Source organism: Diabrotica virgifera, chromosome 6, assembly GCF_917563875.1.
Source record: "Diabrotica virgifera virgifera chromosome 6, PGI_DIABVI_V3a".
Taxonomy (NCBI): domain Eukaryota; kingdom Metazoa; phylum Arthropoda; class Insecta; order Coleoptera; family Chrysomelidae; genus Diabrotica; species Diabrotica virgifera.
In genome coordinates, this window is record NC_065448.1 from 249,514,840 (window position 1) to 249,542,325 (window position 27,486).

Sequence of the window (27,486 nt, forward strand, 5' to 3'; positions counted from 1 at the left end):
ACAGGGTGTTTCAAACTTAACATAAGAAAAATATTTCGTTCCTTCCTTCCGGTATAAGTACAAAAAAGAAGTTTGAGTAAACCTTTGCACAACTGCGTAAATAGTAAAGAAATATCTAAAATAGTAAAAAAAAATTGCGGAATCTGTTAATCTGTTCACGAAAAAATCAACTATGAAAATGAGCATAATTTTCTATATCCCAACTTATGCCTCGAAGTGTAATTTATTCTCTAATACATATTAAAATATTTTTTCTACGACCGTTTAATAATATGCTCATTATTCGCTGTTTTTGAATAGATAAGAACGCCCATTACTTTACCCGTGAGTAATGGTTCATTACTCACGGGCTGAAGTTACTCACGGGTCATTACTCACGGGTTGAAGTTAGATTCAAGTGGTGCATGGCACTTTTAATATACCTATTAGCAAATAAAATTACTTAAACTTGTTTATTTAATAAAATAGTCATTGTAATTTATATCAACAATTAAATTCGAAAAATGTTTAAAGGATTTTTAACTGTAACAATGGGTTAGTATATATTTTACGTTTAAATTTCAGCAATTGACATTTTAAGATTGACGTTATTCAAAGGTAAATATAAACAATCGCTATCAATTCCGTAAAAGGGCTTACGGATAAGAAATTTATATCAATGAATTCTGTTTTACTTACTGTTGATTGTACAATAAATTTTTATTGAGAGCACACGTTCCTTTTCGTGTAATTGCCTTAAAATATGTCTTATTTTTAAAAGCCACCTCCATTCCATGACACTAATGTCAACTCTATGTTTCATTGTTTCGTAAGCACAAAGAGGGCAACTCTAACAGTGTTGATATTCTTATATAAAATATGTTTTCTTATGAAGAATAAAATCTTTCGATTTTGAATAATGTTAGTAGTTGATAATTATATTTTTTACTAACCCAAATAAAATGGTCGTAGAAAAAGTATAGTATTCTACTTGCATGTAATGGCTATTACTCACTCTGATGAATTACGACACTCGCCTACGGCTCGTGTCGCAAACTTCATCGTCTTGAGTAATAGCCATCATTATATGCTCGTTGAATAATATACTAATTTTCTATTCTCATACTATAATATATCAATTATGATGTCACTACCTGTATCATAATGAACTTCATTAGAGATTATACAGATTTTCATTAAGATACTGATTTTTAACCAATACAATCGCGATATGGAATCCGCTATAAAGGTGGTACACGCGCAGTGACCAATGGCGAATCAAATACATACGCTTTGACAGTTCTCAATATGTAAACAAACTGTCAAACTGACAAAATACTTAATTTGTTTGTATTACAAAATTGATAAATTGGAATATATTTTTTGTTGTGAATGATCATAAAAAAAAATAGTGAATACAACTTGCATTTAATTATCGTTATGAAGCTCTTACTCTACTCGCCGCATACGGCTCGTTTCGTATCCCTCATACTCGCTTCATAATGACCATGATTAAATGCTCGTTGCATAATATACTATTTCCGTCGACCGCCCATTTATGATCAATTTTAACATCCTAAAAATCATTTATTAATGACCCCTATTAATGAATGATTTTCTATTAATGAATGATTTCATTATAGGCACCACAACATACATTGCTTGCATAAATTAATTAAACGCTCTGTGATTGGCAGTGACCTGTGGTGTAGGCAACCAAACATATATAGTCCGTCCGCTATAACTTTTCCCATGCGGTACGATTCATTTTCAATCAAATGAAGTCAAAACATAAATTGAAACGAACGTCGATGTGTATATACATTTTGTATACTGTATACTATATAGTACACACATCGCGTACGTTTCACTTTCTGTTTTGACTTAATTTTATTGAAAATGAATGGAACCGCATGCGAAAGTTATAGCGGATGGACTATACCTATTTATATTCCCACTAAAAAATTTAAAATCAAGTAGCCGCTGTTAGTACTATCTGTCATTGTATGTCATTATTTACTTTATTGTTTAAAATTCTGTGTATTTGAAAAATCAAAAGATGGATATTGACGAAGAGTTTAATTTAACTCCACCAGAAGTGGCAGAAACTGCCAAAAAATTGTTGTTTATCGTTAAGTAAATAAAAAACTAAGATACCTTTATTTCAGAAAAGTACGGTCGACGGAAAAGTTTTGTAACGAACTGGTGAATTAAAATGGCGATTAACAATCTCGAACATTAACGCGCTCACGCATCACGCGTTAAAATATCTCAATTCTTAATCGCCCTTATTAATACACTTGTTGGTTAAATAACTATTAAAAGTTAGATAAACAATTTTTATTAAAAATTCTCATAAAACTGATGAGAAAGTGATTTTTGCCATACAGCAATGATTTTTGGATATTTTTTATCTATTTAATCTTCATTATATCCAACCTACGATAAAACATTAAACTCGAAGTAGAGGACATATAACTAAGAGCCGGGACTCCTATTAGTGTATCTTCCATGTTACTCTTTATATTAAATTATCTTTATATCATCAGTAAATCAAAAATAATGAAATATTGTAACATCGAAAATTGTCGTAAAATTCAAAGAACCTTTAAAAACGTATAACAAAAACTTTTTACGTCCAAACTTCAAACTTAACTTGGCACTCAATTCTTTGTTAGCTAATTTTACAATATAATTCGGCGTTATCCATTATACTTCATTTATTATTCCGACACCAAAACTTTTGTTGCATGATTTGGTATTCTCAGGCAAAAATATTTTCCCATCCTAAATTATGTAAAAGCTTTCGAAGAGAAAGGTTAATGAACGAAATTGCCCAATTATTATTTGCCCTTTATTTCAAAGTAAATTAAATAAATAAAAATCGATCAAACACAAATTAATAAATAATAAATCTCAAGAACCCCGGCACTTTTCTTGTGTAAAAGTGCTAGTTCTAGTTAAATTAGCTGATCAAAAGTTATCATTGCCCCAAGACCCAGAAATCAATTGTCTCTGATTTACAGAACTTCAAAGCCTCGGTCTGAGCTCATTTGAATAATATATGTTTGAACCGGTTGAGATATGCAAATAATATTAGGCCTAGATCCCGCGTACCAAAAAAAAGTTGATTAATAGCAAGCTGACAATTTGTTAATAGCTTAACGGTATCTAGTCGGACAAACTTTGATGTATGGGAATACTGGAACAGGGGAAGTTTTAATTGTGGAACGGGTTAAAAATTTGGAACGTCAGACTACGAAAACGTCCCATGTATTTTGTCGGACAGAACTTCCAATTGATTTGTTACCGTTTACAGACTGCTATTTACAGAGGCGTGCGGTCCATGGAAGCGGAGGAAGCGCCGCTTCCCTATTTATACGTCGATATAAGAAAATATATTATTAATTAATATTTAATACAACGTAGAATGAAGTAAACACTTCTGTTGTATGTAGGTATATAAATTTATTAAAAACTTCTTAAAATTTATCCACAAGGGAGTGGAAGTACAACAAAACGTTTTCGGCCAAACTGACCATCCTCAGTGTAAACGTCCAGTGTACAAGTAATTGAAACTAGCCACTTGAATAGGTGTAAAACCTCAAAATAACATTATTGCTACATTATGAGCTGTATAGTAATCGACAATAAGTCGATGTCTTAAGATTAAAAATATATCACATGTGGATGTATGTCATCCTTGCTCGGAATTTGCACAAGGTTGTTGTGATCAGGTGAGAGGTTAACAACCAACAAAGAGTTAAAGATTAAATAATGAAAATTTTTTGATATCCCAGCTTTGCATTCTCAGTTAAGTGTCATTTATGAAACAACTGACATTAATGATGAAGAAATACCCAGAAATCTGGGATTTCTTTATACGCTCTGAGCTTCGCTGGTATCGCTCCTGGCGGATTACTAATTCAACTTTCACCGGTAATTTTTAAATTTATTATTTAATTGTTATCGCTTAATATTTACAACGCAAAAAAGTAATTAAATTGTAATCGATTTTTTTAAGATTCTGCTAATCATTTTGACGTTCTATTGATAAAATATGAATTTCTTACTTCGGATACTTTCACAATTATCGTGTAGATGGCGCATATTAATTTATAATTACATATTACGGAACATTAAAAAAACTTAAATTCAGCATTTAAAACGTAAGTATATTTAAGGTAAAAATATATACCACAGCTTTGACCAACTAATATTTTTTATAATTAATGTTTTTAATTTTAATTTTAAATTAATCACTTTGTCATTTATGTCAAATTTCCGGTAAACGTTTACAGACTTGCCACTACTGGCGCTCGCGAATTTGTAAGTATCCCCTCTACGTACGGGCTCACAGCGTATAACTACTGGTTTAAACAAGTCACTGTGTGAAGTGGTCAAGTTGTGTAGTGTGAATTAGTACTACTAACTATCCCAGCCACAAGTGCATCAGTTGAACGAAGTTTTGCAGTATTAAGATGCATTAAAAGTTTTTAATTAAGAGTTTAAAAGAAATTCAACAAGCGAAGACAGACTTTGAAAGTTAGCCCTATTATCCATTGAAAAAGACTGCATTCAAAAATTATCAGAAGTTGATAGGAGAATAGACCTCGAGTATAAATAAGTGTCATTTTAGTGAAAGTTGTGTGTTGTGGAAAATGCTTTGGAGTATAAATTTTTTTTAAAGGATTCTTCTTTAGAAAACCAAGCCCGGCGCGAGGACTCAAAGCCCGAGCTAGCAATACAGATCAATGATAGGTCACTAGTCACTAGAAATAGCGGGAATAGAGTGCGTCACGCATTCACGCTTCACGGATTTAGTGTGTGAGTCCTTGTACGCAGGACGTCCCACATAATTAAGTACTTTGCTGATAGAGCCACTGCGCATCAGAGTGTTATCAGGTGGGAAGTGGCTCGACCCTCGACCCTTAAGAAAATATTTTTATATCTTTATTGAATCGCTTCCCCTTTCGAAAAAGTCACCGCACGCCACTGGCTATTTATCACCTTCAGTAATATGACACTGTTTTTAATTTAAAAACTAGACAAAAATACGCGGATATCATGTTTTAATATATATTCAGGTACTATAAGAAATGTAATACCTGCGAAAATATTTTTACAATTTGCTTCCAGGAACTAATTGTTATTATAACTGTAATAAGAAAATTATAAAACCCTAAAAAAGGCAAACAGTGTTGTTACTTAGTGTTTCCAATTACTTTAACATTTATATCTACGTAGTTGGGTATAAAATCCAATTTAAAAGTTGTCTCATAGGATAAGTACATATTTAGTAAATGGTTCAACAAAGACTTTAAGTGAAGAAGTTAATAAAAATCAGTGTTTTCTATAATTAAAAAGATTTACTCGCAGTTGACATTGCTTCAGGCCACCCAAACGAAGTGGATTGAATGAGATCAAGTGATGGGAACATGCAAACTATGTTTCTTTTTTAATTTTTTGAATATTTTTCTCATACCCAACTGAAGTTTAGCCTTATATCTCAAAACTAGTAAAATTGAACTTTTTATTTCTCTTTTATTCGAAGCTCTTTTTACCACACCACAGACATGTAATTGATTTTCTTCTTCTTACGGTGCTTTATCTCTAAGAACGTTGGCCATTACATTTGACCATTTAATCTTATTTGTAGGCGCCCTGAATAGTTCTATGGAGGTCATATTCGTCCATTGTCGTAGGTTTTTAAGCCAAGAGTTGGGTCTTATTCCTGGTCTCCTTTTGCTATTTATTTTGCCTTCGATTATAAGTTGGAGCAGTTCATACTTTTGATTTCTTACGATGTGACCAAAATATTGTCTTTTCCGTTCTTTTATTACATATAAGCATACGCTCTCTTTCCTTGTTCATACTCTGCAAGACTTCCACATTTGTGGTATGGCTCATGTAGGATATTCTGAACATTTTAGCCTAGCACCAGAGTTCGAATGCCTGGATTCTTTTTTGTGTTACTTCTGTCATTGTCCAGGCTTCAACACCATAGAGCAAGGTGGAGAAAACATAGCACTTAAGTATTCTAGTTCTTAATGAGATATCCAGTTGGCGGTTTCATAGAACTTTTGCATTTTGTAAAACATTGTACATGCCTTTTCCAGACGTGTTTTTATCTCTAGTGAGTGGTCCCAAGTTTCAATCAAGGTTACTTCCAAGGTACATTACTATCGTCCTTACTCCTTAAAGATTGTTCCGTAGAAATTGAGCTTCACCCTTATGTTTTGGTGTTTTCTGATGACTAGAGAGCGGAATATATGCAACACAACATTACCAAAATATGCGCATATATATGCATTACTTTTACTACAAATATGCAGGTATTTTTTCTAAATTTGTCTAAATATGCAAATGCATATTAAAAATACTCAAAAATAAAACAATATATTAAATATAAACATTTATGTTTAAAAAATTCAACCTACATTTATGTTTAATACATATTTATTTTTCACATAAAAACAAATGAAATGACACACAAAAACTGATATTATAATTAAATTAAGAATCTAAATTATAGTATGAATTTATAATCAATTATTTTTCAAAATTTTCAACTAGCAACTTTTGCCTTCTATCACTAAAAACGTGTTTGGACACAAAAAAAGTTCGTTCTACATCTACTGATATTAGAGGACAATATTTTAATTTAGGCAGTAAACTAATTTGCCAAGTCGTAAGATCTTCAGAAAAGTTGCCTTCAAAAATACGTACAACTTTCCTCAAACAATCGAAGCCTCATTTTTTTCTAAAACATTTTTTAATTTATTTCTAATTGTAATCCCTGTATTTCCGGGAATTTTTTGACAATGAGTAGAAAAAGTGTTAACAAGATTAACCTGACATGATGCTTTTGTTTGTCAGTTCCTCATTTAAAAAATGAAATGTAAAAATGAATGTAACTTACGATTTTGGAACAGGCCTTGCAAAATACTTTGTCTCCACTTAGCTTTAACTCGGGATAACATTTTATCCAAGCACTTTTTTGTATGGTAGACATATTTAAATTTAATATATACCAATCACTTCTAAACACTAAATACGATACCACGTTTACTTTAAACAAATGTTGGCCGGAAACTGACAAAATAAATATTAGACCCTTAAAAGCAGGTAGGTACCTACGACTTGCTACGCTAATAAAATAATATTTTTCTGGGAACACCCATAATTGTTAAATTCGGGTAGTAATGGGAAAGTCCAGATAGATAATAATGAGCGATAGATAGATAAATAACGAGCTCGTTCATATCGAAGTTATAAAATTCCAACTAAGAGAGGAAAATTTTAAACTTTTATATAATTTATTTTTAAAATATGCAAAATAAATCGTGTTTAGCTTAAATATGCAATGTTGTGTTTGTTGTCTGAAAATATGCAATATATGCATCTATATGCACTTTGCATATATTCCGCTCTCTACTGATGACCATCGTTTTTGTCGTCTTTGTATTCAATTTCGTTCCAAATTCTCTACAGGCTGTCGTTACTCGGTCAGTTAGTCTTTGCAGTGCTTCAGCATTATCTGCCAGAATAACCGTGTCATTAGCGTATCGCAGGTTGTTTATACATCGCCCGTTTATAGTTATACCATCCGAGGTGCCTTTCAAAGTTTTCTTAAATATCACAGAAAACGTCGAACAGCAAAGGTGACAGCACACATCTCCGTCTTACTTCCTTCTCGATATTGATTTTTCCAGATGTTTGCTTTTTATACTGATTTTAGCTTTTATTCTTGGTAGATGTTTAAAATTATCCTTAAGTCTTTATCGTCGATATTACATGACCTTATAATATCTATTAGTTTAGCATGTTTCATCAGGTCAAAATCCTTCTGAAAGTCTATAAAACACAAGTATACATCAGAATGGACATCTCAACATCTTTCAACTAGCACACCTATTCAAAAAAGTGTTTCTCTTGTTCCGAAGCCATTCTTAAACTCCTCAGTCCATAGGTCCAGCCAGCTGGACAATGTATAGTAATTTATTACATGGTGACTATTCGGGTTGGGCATCGCTGCATCCTATATTGCAGCATATTGGACTTCCTATTTATCAGTCAAATTTACTCATTTGAAAAATTCGACAACAGTGCCTACCTCGGTAGTTTGTTGTTACACGTGGTGAAACTTTTTAAGTTATGATGGTAGCTCCACAAAAATACAGTAAGTTATAGTGTTTTTCTGTACTTTAAAGTATTGATTGTTTTTAATGTATGTTACTTGATGATTGGACGAATTTGTGGTAAATATATATTTGAAAATAATTACAACTGGGCTCGTTAGCGGTCCTCTAAACTTTTTGTCCAGCATTTTGGACATTGGGACTTAGTTAGCCAAATATGTTACCATACTCACATTTTTTAAATTTAGTTACAGATAGTAAAAGGATATTGATGGAAAGTGCATTGGAGGCTATTTTGACAGATAACGATTTTTTCGTCAGTGAAGATAGCGATAATGATCAAAGGAAATGGATTTACAGAAATTTAAGCTGTATGTTGGAAGGTAACTAGCTCTAGGTGGTAAGCCTGCAAGTGGGAGACAAGCTAGTGCGTCTATTTCAAGAAAACCGGAGACATCTGAAGATGAAGTGCCCATAATTCCTGTAAAAAGATCTACAGTTTTCCAGTTACCGCCTATAGATGTAAGAAAAGCCAGTAATGACCATTTGCCAATATGCTCTGTCAGCAATAGAAATTCTTATCGCGTTGCCTACTCTTGAATGCGCTAAGAAGACGATATTCTTTTGTACAAAATGCAAAATATATATGTGTATTTCTCCTGAACCAGAATGTTTTTTCAGTTTCATACTTAAATTAAATGAAAGCTAAGTCCTGATGTCCATTACGCTGGACCTGTCATATTATGTCTGTCAAATAATTTCTTTATAGTTTTTATAGATTTTTATTCATTGATTTCACAAATGAGGAGAGAAAATAGAAAATATTGTTAAAATAATAAAAACTTTTTTCTTGGGGCTGAAGAAGTTAAAACCAAATTGAGTTTGACCAGTCAATAATAGTCAATATTAATGCGTGCAATTTTATAAAATCTATATTATATAATTGAATAACTACTTCTCTGAACAATAGTTGTTTTTACTGATGAATCAATAAACTTCAAGTATATTTAGAATCTGCATGTCTCCCATTTCTGATAAAAAACAGAATTCCACAAACTAGTAGATACTACAAGGTAAATAATGTCAGTTAATTGAAAACTGAAATAGCAATTATAGAACAAAATTTAGGCTTTTCCTGTTCGATATTTTCGTGAGATCACAATAAGATCTTTGAACGGTTTCTTGCGTGTTCCAGACATACAAATTATTAATTCTTCAGAAATGTATCTATTGAAAGTGTTTCCTAGAATGGTAGTAAACAATATGAAGTGTTAAAAATATTGTATTATGATAATCAATATTAAAAGGTAGTAAACAATTACGTTTTTATAAATAAGGAACATTTTAAAATACCACGTTTTTATTATTTATAGGAGCGAATATAAAATAATTTGACGATATAAAAATGCTTAAAATTCCCAAAATTACACTAAGCTTTTTTTAAACCAAGAGGAGTAAACTAAAAAGACAGATTCACACCCAAGAAAATCACTAGAAATATCACCGATTACATCTTCTTTTTTGGTTGATCATATCGGCATTTAAGGGTAATCCGTAAATATTATATTATACTAATACCTCGCTAAAGGGTTCTAAAAACAACTATTTTTTATATACCTGAAAATTTTTTGCTCAATTAGAAATCCAATGAAATTAATTAATTTGTGGTCATCTGATTGAATACAACCAATAAAACCAACATTATACTGAAAACAGATCCCATGGGCTGTTTTCACCCAATCATGTAGCTATGGATACCTACATTTCGTTTCATTTCGATTTTGACATTTCAAATATTCAATATTTCAAAATGTCACGATTTGGTTGTAATACTGATGAGAATATTAATGAAATTATCGATTTCACTCCAATAGATCGACCGCGGTCAGTTGGTTGGCCAAAAGTGGTGTTCAAGATCAAGAGCTTATAAAAATTACGGGGCATAACAATCCCAACTCAATAAAACCGTACTTGAACATTGACGAAGAACATCATAATAAAATTATTAACAGCATCCGTAGTGGAAATACATCTTCATCAGTTATAGAAACTAACATGTCTGGATCTTCATTAAATTTTTCTAATTGTTCCTTTGTTAATTGCACATTTAAATAAATTGTTTCTGCTCTGTATTTTTTTTTTCATAACCAGCAAAAAATTTTCTATCTGAATAACCCTCGAACATTGATAAATGCTCAAAAATTGTTTAACAACTTTCTCAAGCTTGTTGCTTACAGGCAACAGACCGACGCCGTAGGCAGAGGAAGCAACAAGCTTTCGAAATCTGTTATAAAATTTTTTCGAACAATTATCAATGTCCTTGGGTTACTACTACTGAAAATTTTTTGCTCAATTAGAAATCCAATGAAATCAATTAATTTGTGGTCATCTGATTGAATACAACCAATAAAACCAACATTATACTGAAAACAGATCCCATGGGCTGTTTTCACTCAATCATGTAGCTATGGATACCTACATTTCGTTTCATTTCGATTTTGACATGTCAAATATTCAACATTTCAAAATGTCACGATTTGGTTGTAATACTGATGAGAATATTAATGAAATTATCGAATCAAATATACCAAAGAATACTGTTTACAGTAAAAAATTTTCTATCCGAATAACCCTCGAACATTGATAAATGCTCAAAAATTTTTTAACAACTTTCTCAAGCTTGTTGCTTACAGGCAACAGACCTCCGCCTACGGCGTCGGTCTGTTTCCAAGCAACAAGCTTTCGAAATCTGTTATAAAATTTTTTCGAACAATTATCAATGTCCTTGGGTTATTACTACTGAAAACAGACGTTTTTGTTGTTGAAAATAAAGAAGGCCTTCACTTGTTAATCGTTTCGCATGTTATCTTGCATTGTTGACCGTGCAATACCAAACCACAGTATAAAGAGGGACAGTAGAACCACTCTTCGAAAAATTGGAAGTAAAATTTGTAGTCGCACATGGCGACCGCGCAATGTTCTTAGTCGCTTTTGCCCCACTCTCGTATAGAAACGTACGGATTTTAACAGGGAAAACCCGCATCCACCACTGGTGAATTACCAATTGCGTACTGCCGGTATTACTTTTATCGGTAAAAATAAAAAATAAAATACGAAACTCATAAATATTGGCGATATCATTTTAAAGTCTTCTACTTTAAAATGTATAATATATGTCTGAATTGCCAATATAAATGAGTCAGATTAAATAAATTATTAGAAGAATTTTTTTACTTAGCAACAACATTTTTGTTTATTTTAGTAGTATTTTGTATTTTGACAACGAAACCCGATTTGGGCTTCGAAACGTTAATAAAATTATTTTTTCAATTTAATTGTGGCTTATTTCTCACCAAATAGTTAATCATAAAAATGCCACAAGGAAATAGCTTCAGAACAACATTTATCGGTGAACGTTCAATGGAATCTTCAACGCCAGCACATGTTTTCGAGTGCTTTGTCTTCTACTTCTTGGTGCGTCGAGAACGGTTCCCGATGAAAAAGATTTCTTCTCCCACGACAGCAAAGTTGGACTGGATGGTAATAATTTTTGAAAACCAACAACAAAATCATTCATAATGTCATTCATTGTTTATTGTTATGACAACGTTCTTTTATCCAAACTGCAGCGACCAAACGCTCTTTAATTGTATACTTACTTGTGTCCACCATTACGTTTCAATCGCAACTATTGTTGTCTGTCTACATCAGGAGTCACCAATTACCGGACCGCGGTCCGCATCCGGACCGTGGGCTAGTTTTGTGCGGATCGTCAATAAATTCAGAATATACCGTCTCCTTCTTCTTCTTCTCCTTCTTCTTCTTCTTCTTCTTCTTCTTCTTCTTCGTCTAGCCATTCTCGTCCTCATCTGAACATAAGCCTCTTCAAGTCTTCCTTTCCATTGTTTTTTGTTCTACGCTACTTGTAGCCAATTTTTCCCGGCGGTTCGTTTCAGATCATCTGTCCATCTCATAGGAGGTCTGCCTCTGGGTCTTTTGTGTTGGTATGGTCTCCAGGTTAGAATTGCTCTGCGCCATTTGTTTAGATCGCTCCTAGCTACATGTCCAGAATATAGCTAGTGTTTGGCAATTTTGAAAATATTTGGCGATGGAATTGTGTACTATGTTTGACTCAACTTATATGTGCGAAGCCGTTTATCAAGAATGAACTTTATTAAAAATCGGTAGAAATCTCAATTAACAGATGAATATCTCAACTCCCTAATGAGAATCAGTTGCACTAAACTCATTCCAAACTTCAGACAGGTTGTACATAACAAAAATGTCATTTTTATCTCTGATAATTTAATTTTGTAAAGAGTTTTTCCCCTTATCGTTATACTTACTAATCATTAATTTTGAAATTAAGTAAACTGTAATATAAAATTGTCATGTGCATTTTTATATATTTATTTCCTCTCTACTATAATATTATGTTAAGTAGAAGTACTTTTTAGATGTGCATTTAGTTAAAATAATTTTCAGATTTAATAAGTTTGCAACAAACACCTTGCATTGAAACTAATGTAGAATAGATAACATGTTAATTAGCATTTTGTACTATGATTATTTATTTTAAATTCCTCCGTTTCCTTTCTACAAAGCTGAAGATGTCTAAAAATTTCATTAGCATTCACAATATAAATTCTATAACTTTTAAAATATTCTCAGTAACAATTTACAATACTGCTGTTTTCAATATATACTGATAATAACATCCAAACAATACACAATGAATTTATATTTTATTTATTGTACCAGGAAAACTTACAGAAAAGTATACAGTAACCAAAAAACAATCAGATATTATTAGTTTTCCTTTCCATATTAGGCCATGTGTGATGCAACTTTCGTATGAAAAATGTTTCTGACTTGATTTGCGGATTCCTGTTCAAAAATGTCCCCTTTAAACAAATCAGAAGGGTACCAGGTGAAACATTTTTTTAAGCAAATTCAAAATAACTTTGCCTCGAAAAATGTATTTTTAGGTCTCTTGGGTAGTTATAAACAAAAAAGGTCTATTGTGATATTTCTTAAAGTTAATAGTTTTCGAGTTATAAGCGATTTAAAATCTAAAAAATGCGAACATATGCATTTGCAATGCTTGAAAACTGTTAAATTTTAATAAAGTGACAGATATTTTTTGTTTAACATGACCCAAAAATGCTAAAAACATATTTTCGGGGACAAAAAAGGTGATGTTTTGAATTTGTTAAAAAAAATGTTAAACAATTTCTGCCCAAACATTTCGTCCAGCACTCTTCTGATTTGATTATAGGGGATATTTTTTAACAAGAATCCGCAAAGAAGCCCAATCAGAACTGCCAGACACAGGCAGCATAAATCCGGACCCCGGAAGTGTCATAGGTTTTCGAAATGGGCTCTCAGGGAAACTAATTGGTGATCCCTGGTCTACATGACCAGATAGGTGCTCTTGAACGCATGAAATATATTATGCGCATGCTTCGGAACGCCAACAAACATTGGCGACGTGTTGAAACATTATTAATTTTAGTGTAAAGTCACTTTCCGGCCACTCTATACAAAATGCCGTCAATAACTTCCATAATTGGACCAGAAAGTGGAAAATCTCTATAAATCCAAGGAATTTCCAAAATAATCGAATCGAAGTACATATTTTACTTTTGTATGAGTTTTAACTTTGGTATACAGCCAGCTACTGGGATTTTCTCATTGATTTTCTTTTTCTAAAATAAAGTATTGAGGTGCTTTGTTAACGCACCTTGGTACATCCGCCACCAAGATATCCACAGAAACCTAGGGGTGGGATATGTTAATAAAGAAATACAAAAGATTGCCTGCAGAGACGAAGAAAGGCTTTGACAGCACCAAAATATCGAGGACATTCAGCTTCTGGATAATTCTAGCCAAAAAAAAACTCAAGAGAACAAAGCCATATGAGTTAATGTAGTGAGCGTAGTGCAAGTTAAATGAAAAAGCTATTGTTTCGTGAAAGAGCGCAAGAAAAAAGTGCTTTAAAAATTAGAGCAAGCTAATAATACACCACTGGGTGATTCTTATATAAGTAGATAGTAAGTTATATAAATTATAGATTATAAAAAAGTTACTGATTGGTTTTTGACTGGATTGTAGCATTCAATAAACAACATAAAAAAATATTATATACAGTATGTCCCTGTAAGTTGTATCCATATGGAAAACTTTTTTATTATTAATTTGACGAAAAAAAGTTATCCCTCATAAAAAGCTCTGCATGGTCCAAAACCTAAGATTCAACCATCAGATATATCAAATTTTATGAATATTATACGAGGTATGTCAAAAAGTTTGAATTTCACTCAAAGTAGCTTTGTTTTTCACAATATTGAAAATTGCTATTATGAAAAGTTGTTTGGAATTAAAAACTATATTCTAATATGTAATTACATCCTTCTAATTGAAACAATTTTTTTTGAAAAATTATGGATAACTAACATTATTTTCAGTAATTTTAATTCTAATAACCCTTTTATTATTAATTTTACGAAAAAATTTATTCGTAATAAAAAGTTCTGCATGGTCTAAAATACTCTAAAACCTAAAATACAACCATCTTATGTCAATTTTATACGAGGTGTGTCAAAAAAGATAAATTTAGATCAAAAGTAAAGTACCTTTATAGTTCAAAATATTTCAATAAGAAGGATGTAATTACATACTGAAACATGGTTTTTAATTCTTAATAACTTTTCATAATAACAATTTTCGATATTGTGAAAAATAAAGGTATTTTACGCTTGAGCCAAATTCATATTTTTTGACATACCTTGTATAGAATTGATAAAATTTGACATAAGATGGTTGTATTTTAGGTTTAAGACCACGCAGAACTTTTTATTAAGAATCACTTTTTTTCGTAAAATTAATAATAAAAGAGTTATTAGAATTGAAATAATTGAAAATAATGTTAGCTATCCATAATTTTTCAAAAAAAAAAAATTTTCAAATAGAAGGATGTAATTGCATATTAGAATATAGTTTTTAATTCCAAACAACTTTTCATAATATCAATTTTCAATATTGTGAAAAATAAAGCTACTTTACTCTTGAGTGAAATTCAAACTTTTTGACATACCTCGTATAATATTCATAAAATTTTATATCTGATGGTTGAATTTTAGGTTCTGGACCATGCAGAGCTTTTTATGAAGAATGACTTTTTTTCGTAAAATTATTAATAAAAAAGTTTTCCATATGGATACAACTTACAGGGACATACTGTATATGCTATTATTTCCAAATATTATGTTAATAATATGAAAATATTACGTCAAGATTTTTATTATTAAAAATGGCCACTCAAAATACAAGAAATAAATATCTGCTTACTATACTTTAAAAGCACCAGGTGACAAATTTTAATACAAATTGGAATCGTGTGGTCCTTCTACTTTCGAGCATAATAAATTTAATCCGATTTTCCTTTGAGATTTTCCGATACGTTCATTTACAATTTGTTAGCAGAACCGGCTATGGAACTAGAAACATTTTTATTTGTACTTCACAATCAACTGAGCAATTTTCTCTAGTACATAGTAATACAATCAATAAACAGATAAGATCAGTTCAGATGAGGAGAAACAAATACATTACATAACAGAGTGATGCTGCAGCTATCTTGAAAATATAAAAAAAACTTAAATTAAATAAATAGAAAAATAAAATTATTATGTATATGTAAATGAACTTGATACCAGGAAAGGCGAAACAAAGATAAATAAAATAACCAAACAGGTTACAGGTTAAAACCAAATTCAGTTGTATTAGGATATCCGTATCTGATGAGTTCTAAAAAGAACGAAATTCATAGTGCGGTTCTAATACCAATTTAATCACAAGGCTGACAATGCATGCTCTTACGACACATACTGTCATAAAAAAAGAATGTGTGTGTACTTTGTACGCACGTAAGAATATATTCTTCTATTATATAATAGGTAATTTAAACGAAGTAAATATACTTAAAAGGTTATTTGTACTTATTTTATTTAAAAATCAAACTAACTTTCTTATCTACCACTTTCAAAAAAGAAGAATATCTTCAAAAATTATATAATAATATACTTACAATCATAAAATCTATAAAAAAAAATAAAAAAATAATAACTTGCTTGGGGCTTGAACCCACTTCACGTCTACCGCGCCGTACGAAAGTTGACGCCATTTCAAACTGCACCAAACTCTCGTATACGTCATGTGGGAATATACACAAACTAAACGTTTACACCATAAATTTATATGAATTTAATAAAATTATTAGTTTGATTTTTGATTGAACAAAATATAGAGTAAGAAAACGATATATGAGATGAAGATTTGTAGAAAGTTTGTTCGTAATCAGATTATGTAAATTAAAGCATTGCCTACTAATAGGTAACTACATTATTTTGTTTACATTTTCCAAATAGATAGGTATTGAAACTATTAGGTATTTCCAACTGAAACATTTAGAATTACGTACCTGCGGCTTTTCAAAACTATTTAAAAAGTCGCTATAATTATAAATTTGATTTTATTTCTGTCCACACATCAATAAAAACTAATATACAATATTTTTGTTTACCGATAACCTCCATATTGAACAATTATTGACAGATCATTTCAAAATTTCAACACCCAATCAGAGCCCGTATAACAACTAATACCATACTGTCGGTGTGCGCATGCGCGTGGATCAATCAAATTTTATCCTCAATCGATTCGCCGCTAAAGAAGAATATCTTCAATAATTTCAAGCGATCGAACGCTATTCTTCTTCTTATTGCGCCGTCTCTTTTGGAAGGTGGGCGATCCAGAAGAATCAAGAAGATCCGATTCTAGATGTAAATATTTACAAACTCCGTTAGTAGAATGAGTATAAAAATATATTCAATAATTTTGTTTCGTTCTGGCCATCGAAGTAGATGGCCCCATTGTACGTTTAGTTCTAGAGTAGAAAACTTTCAGGAGACGTTTGTTGGCCTTTGGGTTTTAGTTGTATTCAGATATCCGTACCTGATGAATTCTAATCAGAACGAAATGCATACTGCGGTTTTGTTACCAATTTAAAACACAAAGGCTGAAAAATCGTACTCCTGCGATATATGCTGTCATAAATATCAAGAGTTCCATTGTTGAGGTATATTTATCTGTAAGTTCAGAGCAATACTGGAGTGAAAAAATTTATTCAAGGCTCTTATACTTATATTTAGTTACATTCTTTTGTAATTTGCGAGATTTTTTATAAAATTAAATCAACAAGCTCTACTAAGCAAAGTCTGATATTAAAATTAAGCCTTAAATTATGCCTATCCCCTGGATTAACCCTGGATGGGTATTTGTCTCTCTGGTTATGTCCTTCCAATCAGATCTCTCTTGGACTCTTCTCCTCCATTGTCTTATATTCATGGGTTTCAAGTCATCTTCCACGTCATCCAACCATATTGTCCTGGGCCTTCCTATTTTCTGCCTTCCTACCAGCTTCCACTGTAACATCTTCTTTGTCGTTTTCATGTCTTCTTGTCGCTGAACATGTCCCAGCCATGAAACAGTCTTTGACTTTTCACAAATCTTACAATGTCATACCCTTCATTCAGTTCATTAACCTCGTCGTTTCTCCGGATTCTCCATGTGCCGTCTTTCTCTTGCACCGGGCCATATACTTTTCTCAGTATCTTTCTCCCGAATGTCCTGAGTTGGGCTTCATATTTTTTCGTCATTACCCAGGTTTCACAACCATAGGTTACTATGGGTCTAATCAAAGTTCTGTAGATAGTCATTTTGGTTCTTTTGTCTAATAATTTCGATGTCATCAATCTTTTATTAGCATAGTATGTACGGTTTCCACTGGAAATATGTGCATTAATTTCGCTACCTACGAAATTCTTCTGATTGATTTCTGTGCCCAGATATGTAAAAGCATCCACACGTTCAATAGTATAGTTGTCTATTGTTAAATTATTTTCAATCTCAGGTGTTCTTTTGATAGTCATGTACTTAGTTTTTGTTTCGTTTATTTTAAGCCCTCTTTTTGTGCTTCAGTGTCAATTTCCTTGATCGTCTCCATTAGTCGTATCTTGCTTCTACTAATAATGGCGACATCGTCTGCGTATGCAGTAATTTGTACTGTTTTGGTGTTTATGTCCGGTGTTATATGTCCGGTTACGTTGGTTTTTCTGATGACTTCTTCAAGAACTAGGTTGAACAGCATGGTTGAAAGTGAGTCTCCCTGTCTCTTCCCATGTTAATGTCAAACAGGGGAGAAAGTTCTCCATCTACTCTAACTGCGGCTTTTGAACCGTTCAACGTCATTTTTATGAGGCTGATACATTTTTTTGGTATACCTAGATTTCGGAGGTCTTACAGCATTTTGTCTCTTTTCACACTATCAAAAGCTTGTTTAAAGTCTATATACATATTATATAGTTCTATGTCGTATTCATAAGCTTTCTCTTGTATTGTTCTAAGTATGAATATGTTGTCTTTAGTAACTCTATTTGGTCTGAATCCATTTTGATAATCACCAATTATATTTTCGGAGTATTCTGACAATCTAGTGTAGATAATACCAGAAAGGATTTTGTATATTACATTTAGCAATGTAATTTGTCTGTTATTCTGGCATTCCCTCTTATCTCCTTTTTTATGTATTGGCTTGTAACGTTACAAACGTCACATCTTTGCTATTTTATTTTCAAATAATTATTTTATTCTATTTTCTTTAATAATTCTTTAATAATAATCCTTTTCTATTTGTTTTACCTTTTTTCCCGTTAAAAATTGGTTGGCGCCCTCTTTCGTCATTTATAGGCATATCTCAACATTCTTGTTCTATCTCAGCATTCACATTCTTATTCAATCGTTCTGTGGTTCATGACAGTGACTTCGCACTGTCGTTTCTCGTTTCAAATTTTAAGCCCTCACTCACGAACTCTGTCAATGTCAAGTGAACCCTTCCTCTCTGTCAAAATGAAGAATATTTTTTTTTATTTTAATCTTAAAATCTACTTAAGGCAATGTCTGGCCTCACAGTCACATTTTTTCAAACAGACGTTCTTATTTGGGTTTTCTGTACAAATAGTAATCTTCACCGGACAACCCTTCACCTCGTGGGAGGACTCCCTGAACCTGGAGCCCCCAATATCGCGGGCGATGCTGCAGTAACATAGCATAGACACCACACCATCAACTAACACCTTCAGGCCTGGTGGACAGAACATCTACAAGCCCCCAGAGCCCGTCGCAGAATCAACAGCAAGACACCAAGAAACCGCAGACAGATATCAAGTGCCATCGATAAGTATAATCTCTGATCTGTAAAGTTTCGGCAAGGTCTTGTAAATTATTTTTTAATACTTTAATTATGTCTTTTATGAAAAATAAACATGATTAGTTAAATATTATTGTTTTATTTGCTCCATTCTGCATTTTCATTGTTCATGTTTTTGATTAGGACAAGGTGGACTCACAACTTGGGAGATTGAGCTAGTCTAGGGTAGACGATAGCTATCATAGTTGATTGAAATATTATTCTCGAATATTATTTCAATTATCTGGGGTAGTTTATCGCCTCAGACTGTATAAGACCAACTGCCCATTCATCCGGCATTTGCTCCTTGGTCCATATTTACTTTATCAGGCAATGGATTCTTCTCCAGAGTTCGGGTCCTCCATATTTCAACAATTCTGCCGAAACTCCATCCGTTTCTGGCGCTTTACTGTTTTTAGTTTCATTATTATTTGAACTACTTCTTCATAACTCGGATTTTCAATGTGCTGCTCCGCCGTAAAATATATTGTCTCGTTTTGATCATTTCGATTGTCTGGATTTTGTCTGCATAATAATAACATACCATCAATATATTACAAGTATCTGGGACACACACGTTTTGGTGACAAAAAGAAATGCCGCCAATTCAGCAGGATCATATTATGATACTTGCAAAACTGAATTGATAGTGAAAATATATAAACAAACATGCATATTATTATAAAAATAGATATAAAAAATAACACGAGATCATTATTTCTAATTAGTCAGTTAGATTACGGGAAGAGTTTCAACAAAGTTTAGGGTTTGCTAGCACTTAAAATAGAATGTGGTCATTGTCGTCATTAGCTGGGTACAATTCATGGTATTTAGCACACAATAAAGTATATATAAGTAAATAAGTGTATTCCTGATAACCAACCCCCACATAAGGGCACTTTCCCTCCTTATATTATCATACTATTTTCTATAAATAGGTACATGTATTAAATTTATCCCTTTTCCAAACATTACAATTCCAATCACCGAGAAAATAGGTCCCTCTAATAGAGAATTGGTTTTATTACGACTATTGCCTTAACTTGATGATGTCATATTAGTTAGAGCAAAAATGAACAGACGACAATATAACATAGAATGAATATAAAAGCTAAATTGGGGACTTGCGTAACTCTTACGTCTAATTGAACTTTCTGCTTCGCGCACTTTCCATATAATTAGCTTTCCATCCACTCAAATTCATTATTTTTGAGTTCTTTAAATTATGTAACGTAAGAAAATCTTTAAAATATTAAGTTGCAAATTTTATTTTAATTTTAATGTTTTAAATTGGATTAGGTTTGTGATCAGAATTTTATTCACTTGAACTAAATGAAAATGTAAGCCAACATATTTTTTAATAATAGTCCAGTCATTAGACACGAAAATTCCACTGAACCTCTAAATCATACAAACAAGCTAAATTTTGCTGAGAATGTCAATTTTGCCAACAAATAAAATTAATTTTATGTCCAATCTGTAGCTCAAGCTTTACTTCTTTTGAACTTAGCTATAAAAACATTATTTCAAAATATAACTAAAGCACAAAAAAATAAATACTGAAGTATAATATCTATGAAACTGTGACATTTTAATAATCATACTTAGTTACCTTAATAATCTATTGCGCAGACGACGCAATATTAATAGCCCAAGATGAAAATAGTCTGCAAAGATTAGTCCACAGATTCAACATAAGAGCAAAAGAATTCAGTATGACAATTTCATATCAGGAAACTAAAGAAATAGTAATCAGCAAAGAACCAAGTGTCAGATGTAAAATAGAAACTGACAGCATCAGTATTGAACAAGTAATGGGAATAAAACACCTTGGAATTACACTGCCCAGCTTTGGAGACCTGAATAAAGAAGTAATAAATCAAGTACAAAAAGCAAATAAACTGGCAGGATGCCTTAGTAGCACTATATGGCGAAACCGACATATTAAGACTGAGATGAAGTCAAGAATTTATACAGCCAGTGTAATACCAAAAATCACATATGCATCAGAAACCAGACGCGATATAGCCACAACACAAAGACTACTGGAAACGGCAGAGATGAGAGTACTGAGAAGAATTACAGGAAATACACTGGGAGATCGAAAAAAGAGTGAAGACATTAGAAGAAAATGTAACGTACAATGTATAAACGAATATATCATCATCATCATCATCATCATTCAACCCGGATCTATCCACTGCTTATTTTTTTTTATTTATTTATTTATTTATGTCAAACACAGACAGACATATTCGGTAATTTGTATTATGCTTGGTTATTTTGCTGATCCGTAAAAACATTTTTGCTAAAAGGAGAATATATACTATACAGGGTGCTGACTTAGTGCAAGTAAGTCCAATTACTCGTTGGTCGTAATAGATACGAAAAAAATTTATTTATGTAAAAGTTTGGGCATAGATATGACCCTAATTTAAAATTTTTTAAATATACAGGCCCACCCGTATAGGCGGGGTGAATCAAACTTTTCTTGTTCTAAACATCCTGTATTTTAATATTGTAATGAAATCCTATGTTATGGTACTATTTTTTTCTTAACTATTGCCTATATCTAATTGCTTTAATTTTTGAGTTATTCGTGATTCTGTAAGCGAAATATTATTTGCAACAAAAATTACGTAAAGTTTTATTAGGTTGGCCGTGAAAATATTCCATATTTATATTGTTTAAAATAAAAATAGTTTTATATCAATAGGTAACAATAAAAATAATTGTTCATATTCATCTTTTTAATTTTTAAATTTTTTCTTAATTTTTTAATAATTATTTTGTTATTCTTAACTGAGAAAAATCCAACAAATCAAAAATCATGAAAATCGGTCTAGCTGTGGTTGAGATATAAATAACTAGCAACTAACAAATATAGAAAAAGTTCAGAATTAACGTGGATATATCCCGAAATCATTGATTTTATTGTACATTTTTTCAAGAAAAAGATTACACAAGTACACATTTTGTGTATCAAAGGACTACCTATACATCATGGAATAATTACTTTCATTTTATTGCAGATGTTGCATCATATCATCTTCCTAGCAGTGTTTCCCTGTATTATTAGTGCAGGAATAAAACCATTTGAACAGTTGGACGGGCCTCTTTGGAGAGAAAAAATAGCAGACGCCCTTTTGCCCCAGGATGACTTTTCTAGTGAAAATACGCAAATTTATCGTCAACGATATCCTTACGAAGATATAGAAAATACAGGTAAATAATTATTGCCATACTATATTTTTAAAACTATGTCAATATATACAGGGTGTCACAAAAATACAGGTCATAAATTAAATCACATATTCTGGGACCAAAAATAGTTCGAATGAACCTAACTTACCTTAGTACAAATATTCACATAAAAAAAGTTACAGCCCTTTGAAGTTACAAAATGAAAATCGATTTTTTCGAATATATCGAAAACTATTGGAGATTTTTTATTGAAAATGGATATGTGGCATTCTTATTGCAGAAACATCTTAAAGAAAAATTATAGTAAAATTTGTGCACCCCATAAAAATTGTATGGGGATTTTGTTGCCTTAAACCCCCCCAAACTTTTGTGGACGTCTCAATTAAATTATTATTGTGGTACCATTAGTTAAATTCATTATTATTAAAACTTTTTTGCCTCTTAGTATTTTTTCGACAAGGCAGTTTTTATCGAGTTAAGGCTTATTTTTCAATATGTTTACATAAACATTTTATGGGGGTTTTGTTCTTTTAAATCCCCCAAATGTTTGTGTACGTTCCAATTAAAATATTACTGCGGTACCATTAGTTAAACACGGTGTTTTTAAAACTTTTTTGCCTCTTTGTATTTTTTCGAAAAGGCACCTTTTATCGAGATGTGACTTCTTTTTTAATATGGTTCAAAATATCCCTAAAAAGGTTAATCATAAATAAATGTTCATATTATTACCAAGTCTCCATAATCGTACTTAACCACGTAGGTACAAATATGTGGTGGATTTGACAAATATTCGAAATATCTAGATAAAAACGGACTTTTCGAAAAAGTACTAAGAGGCAAAAAAGTTTTAAAAGGATTGTTTTTAACTAATGGTACTACAATAATAATGTAATTGGAACGTACACAAAAGCTTGGGGGGGTTTAAAGGAACAAAACCCCCATAAATTTTTTATGGGGTGTCTAAATTTCACTATAATTTTTTCTTAAGACGCTACTGCCATGAAAATGCCACATGTCCATTTTAAATAAAAAATCTTCAATAGTTTTCGATACATTCGAAAAAATCGATTTTCATTTTGTAAGTTAAAAGGGCTGTAACTTTTTTTATGTGCACATTTGTACTAAGGTACGTTAGGTTCAATCGAATTATTTTTGGTCACAGAATATGTGATTAAATTTATGACCTGTATTTTTGTTACACCCTGTATAATAGGGTACCTACATATTTGTTTTATTACATAATGTTGTTCTGAAGCTATTTCCTTGTGGCATTTTTATAATCAACTATTTTCAATGGAAAATAAGCCACAATTTTACTAAAAAAATGATTTTATTAATGTTTCGACGCCCAAGTCGGGTGTCGTTATCAAAATACAAAATAATACTAAATTAAACAAAAATGTTGTTGCTTAGTAAAAAATTCTTCTATTAATTTATTTAATCAGACTCATTTATATCGGCAATTCAGACATCCATTATACATTTTAAAGTAGAAGACTTTAAAATGATATTGCCAATATTGATGAGTTGCGTTCCTGGGACGACTTTACTAAAAGATAGTTCATTTGATTACATGAAATCAACCCAACTCAAATAGCGCGAGAATTTTACTGCCACCGTTGCATTTGGTTGTCTTTTTAAAGAAAGATCACATGCTATGATTTTTTGTGGTGGATATTCTTGAGTTGGGTTGATTTCATGTAATCTAATTAACTATCTTTTAGTAAAGTCGTCCCAGGAACGCAACTCATCAATATTGGCAATATCATTTTAAAGTCTTCTACTTTAAAATGTATAATACATGTCTAAATTGCTGATATAAATGAGTCAGATCAAATAAGTTATTAGAAGAATTTTTTACTAAGCTACAACATTTTTGTTTAATTTAGTATTATTTTGTATTTTGACAACGACACCCGACTTGAGCGTCGAAACTTTCGAAACAAAATGATTTTTTTGATAAAATTGTGGCTTATTTCCCATTGAAAACAGTTGATTCTATATAATTATTTATTTAAAAATGAATAGCCATTTTCAATTTCGTTGCAAAACGAAAACACAGCCGAACCATATTCTAGCCCAATCAGAGAGTACTACAAGCACCCCTACCGGTTTCGAAACTTATTAGTCTCTCATCAGGAGGCACATATGCTGCTCTTTCTGATCCAACCAAAACAAACCCCAGCGTGCAGTCCTGGATTGCAACGAACGAAATGGCATAGATGCCCTAGCGGCAACTGCTAGCAAAAAGACTAAGTTTTCACTCTAATGGCATATAAAACAACATAATGCTATTCTACATCCCACCAGAATAAAAACAATGGGAACCTTCTCTGGTTACACCTCCGAGGCTTCTACAATTTGCAAGCCATACGAATGCTGCGAGCGCTCTCTGATTGGGCTAGAATATGGTTCGGCTGTGTTTTCGTTTTGCAACGAAATTGAAAATGGCTATTCATTTTTGATTTACATTTACTCTGTGTGGAGTATGAAGGGAACCATTCTCGTTGGAACTTTACCGCGCTGAGCAGATGGGACGTGAATTGTAAATTGTAGAATTCCCTCATCTTCCTTATCCGTATGGCTTGCAAATTGTAGAAGCCTCGGAGGTGTAACCAGAGAAGGTTCCCATTGTTTTCATTCTGGTGGGATGTAGAATAGCATTATGTTTTTTTATGTGCCATTAGAGTGAAAACTTAGTCTTTTTAATTATTTATTTATTATTTATAATTTATTTATTTAAAATAGTTGATTACATAATAACGTTCAGTTTTGTTTAAAAATAATATTTCCAAAATTTCACGCCTCAATAACTCATAATAACTTAGAAGTACAAATTTAAAATCTTCTGTGTATTTAGATCATTTCAAACGATCGAAAAGACGCGCGGACCCTTGTGACGTCATATAATAATATTTTCTAATGGCATTTCTCGTGTCTCATATAAAATTATATACCATTTTTTTTACTTTGGGATTTATAAACTGTTTGAATTAGATTTGTTTACAACTGGGATTTAAAAAAACGTTGGCGCTATTAAGGCATTATTTACTGTAGGTACAAATGCTAACAGAACGATTTCAAGATCAACTGTGAGGTATTCAAATGTCTAGTTGACATTTAGAAACACTTAGACAAAATACAACACAGGTCAATATTGGTCTCTATGATTGCTGTCTGGTCTCCCTATCAAGGTCTTGTGCTGCACTTGGTCGAAAGCCTTTTAAAAATCTATAACACAGACAAATAGGTCTGCTTGTTAATCTTTGCACCCCTGTGCCAAAGTTTGAAGACATAATATTGCTTCTTGTATCTCCATACTTTTCCTGAAGCCAAATGGTTCTTGACTGGTGACCTCGTCACATCTTCTGTATATTCTGTTCTGTATGATTCACAAGAAAGGCTTCAGAATGTTATGTAGTAGACTCATAAGGCGGAAACTGGCATGATTTATGTTCTTTTTTGGCAGTGGTATGAAGATGGATCCCAGCAATCTTTTAGGGAGCGCTCCTGTACTGTAAATATTATCAAATACACCAAAGAGAAGGTCTAAGTTTTTCCCGTTGATTTACTTCAGTAGCTCAGCTGGCGATTTATCTATTCCTGCCAATTTATTGTTTCGTAGTTTACGTAGAGCATACTCCAGTTGGAACTTCTTCAGTATTGGAGGAGGTTTTCTTTATTTAATGTTAGAGTTTCTCTGATGTCATGAGTTCCTTTGAATAGTCTTCCCACATGTTTGTTTTTCTGGGCTTGAAATCAGTTTGCCTTCTACGTTGTTTAGCTCATTTTTTAATATTTTTGTGAGTATGTCGCGCTTGAATATATACTAAAAACGAGCTGAAAATGCGAGCATTATCATAACGAAAACTTTGTTTATTTACGTATTTTAATTCATAATATAGAAAATTGCTATTATGAAAAGTTGTTTAGAATTAAAAATTATGTTTTAATGTGCAATTATATCATTCTAATTTAAATGTTGTGAACTATAAAGGTACTTTATTCTTGATAGGAATTCATATTTTTTATATACCTCGTATAAAATTAATAAAATTTGAGATATGATGGTTGCATCATAAATCTTAGACCATGAAGAGCTTTTGATGAAGAACAACTTTTCTTCGTCAAATTAAAAATAAAAGAGTTATAAATGAAAATGTTGTTGGTATCCATAATTTGAGAAAAATCTTGAAATATTTGTATCCATTAGAAGGATGTAATTGCACATATTATTATCACACCATATTTTTTATTACAATCAACATTTCATACAGTCGGTTCGCTAAACTCAGACACAACTGGCTAGTGATTTAGTCAGTAATTTTGCCAATGTGGCAAAAAAATAATTACTAAATAGTTAATAATGACTAAACAATTAGTAATTTTGTCAAAATTGGCAAAAATCAAAAAAATTACCTGCTAAAATCACTAGCCAGTTGTGTCTGAGTTTAGCGAACAGACTATAATAATAATTTTCATTTCATAACAAATGGAACAGTCCAATTATCATTAGGTACTCCCATTAAAGGTGAGGCCGTATACTCGTATAAACCTTTTTAAAGTTGTTAATAAATTATTGCTTTCAACATATACACAGATTGTATTTTTGAACATCTTATTTATTTTATATAATAATTAAATTCACTATCAAATGTCATTGATATTTTATTGATACTTAATTTAAAATTTAGTTTGACATTCATGAAGTGTCAAACTCAAATGTAAATAACCTATGCTTTGCTTAACAAATTCAGATTAAAAAAAAACTAGCCTACTTACTAGCAACGATTTCAGCTGACGTTTAGTGTGTCGGCAGAAAATAAAAGAATTTTGACGTCACATTTTAGATTT

General features: G+C 31.8%; 1 protein-coding gene across 1 annotated transcript in view; it reads left to right on the top strand.

Moving 5' to 3' along the window:
- Nucleotides 1-2,038: 2,038 nt before the first annotated feature.
- The window catches only part of LOC126886338 (uncharacterized), a 43,473-nt gene continuing 18,025 nt past the window's right edge, over nt 2,039-27,486 (top strand). The window contains exon 1 of the mRNA XM_050653211.1: nt 2,039-2,115. Within this exon, the coding sequence (XP_050509168.1) occupies nt 2,039-2,115 (77 nt within the window). The remainder of the gene's footprint in view (nt 2,116-27,486) is intronic.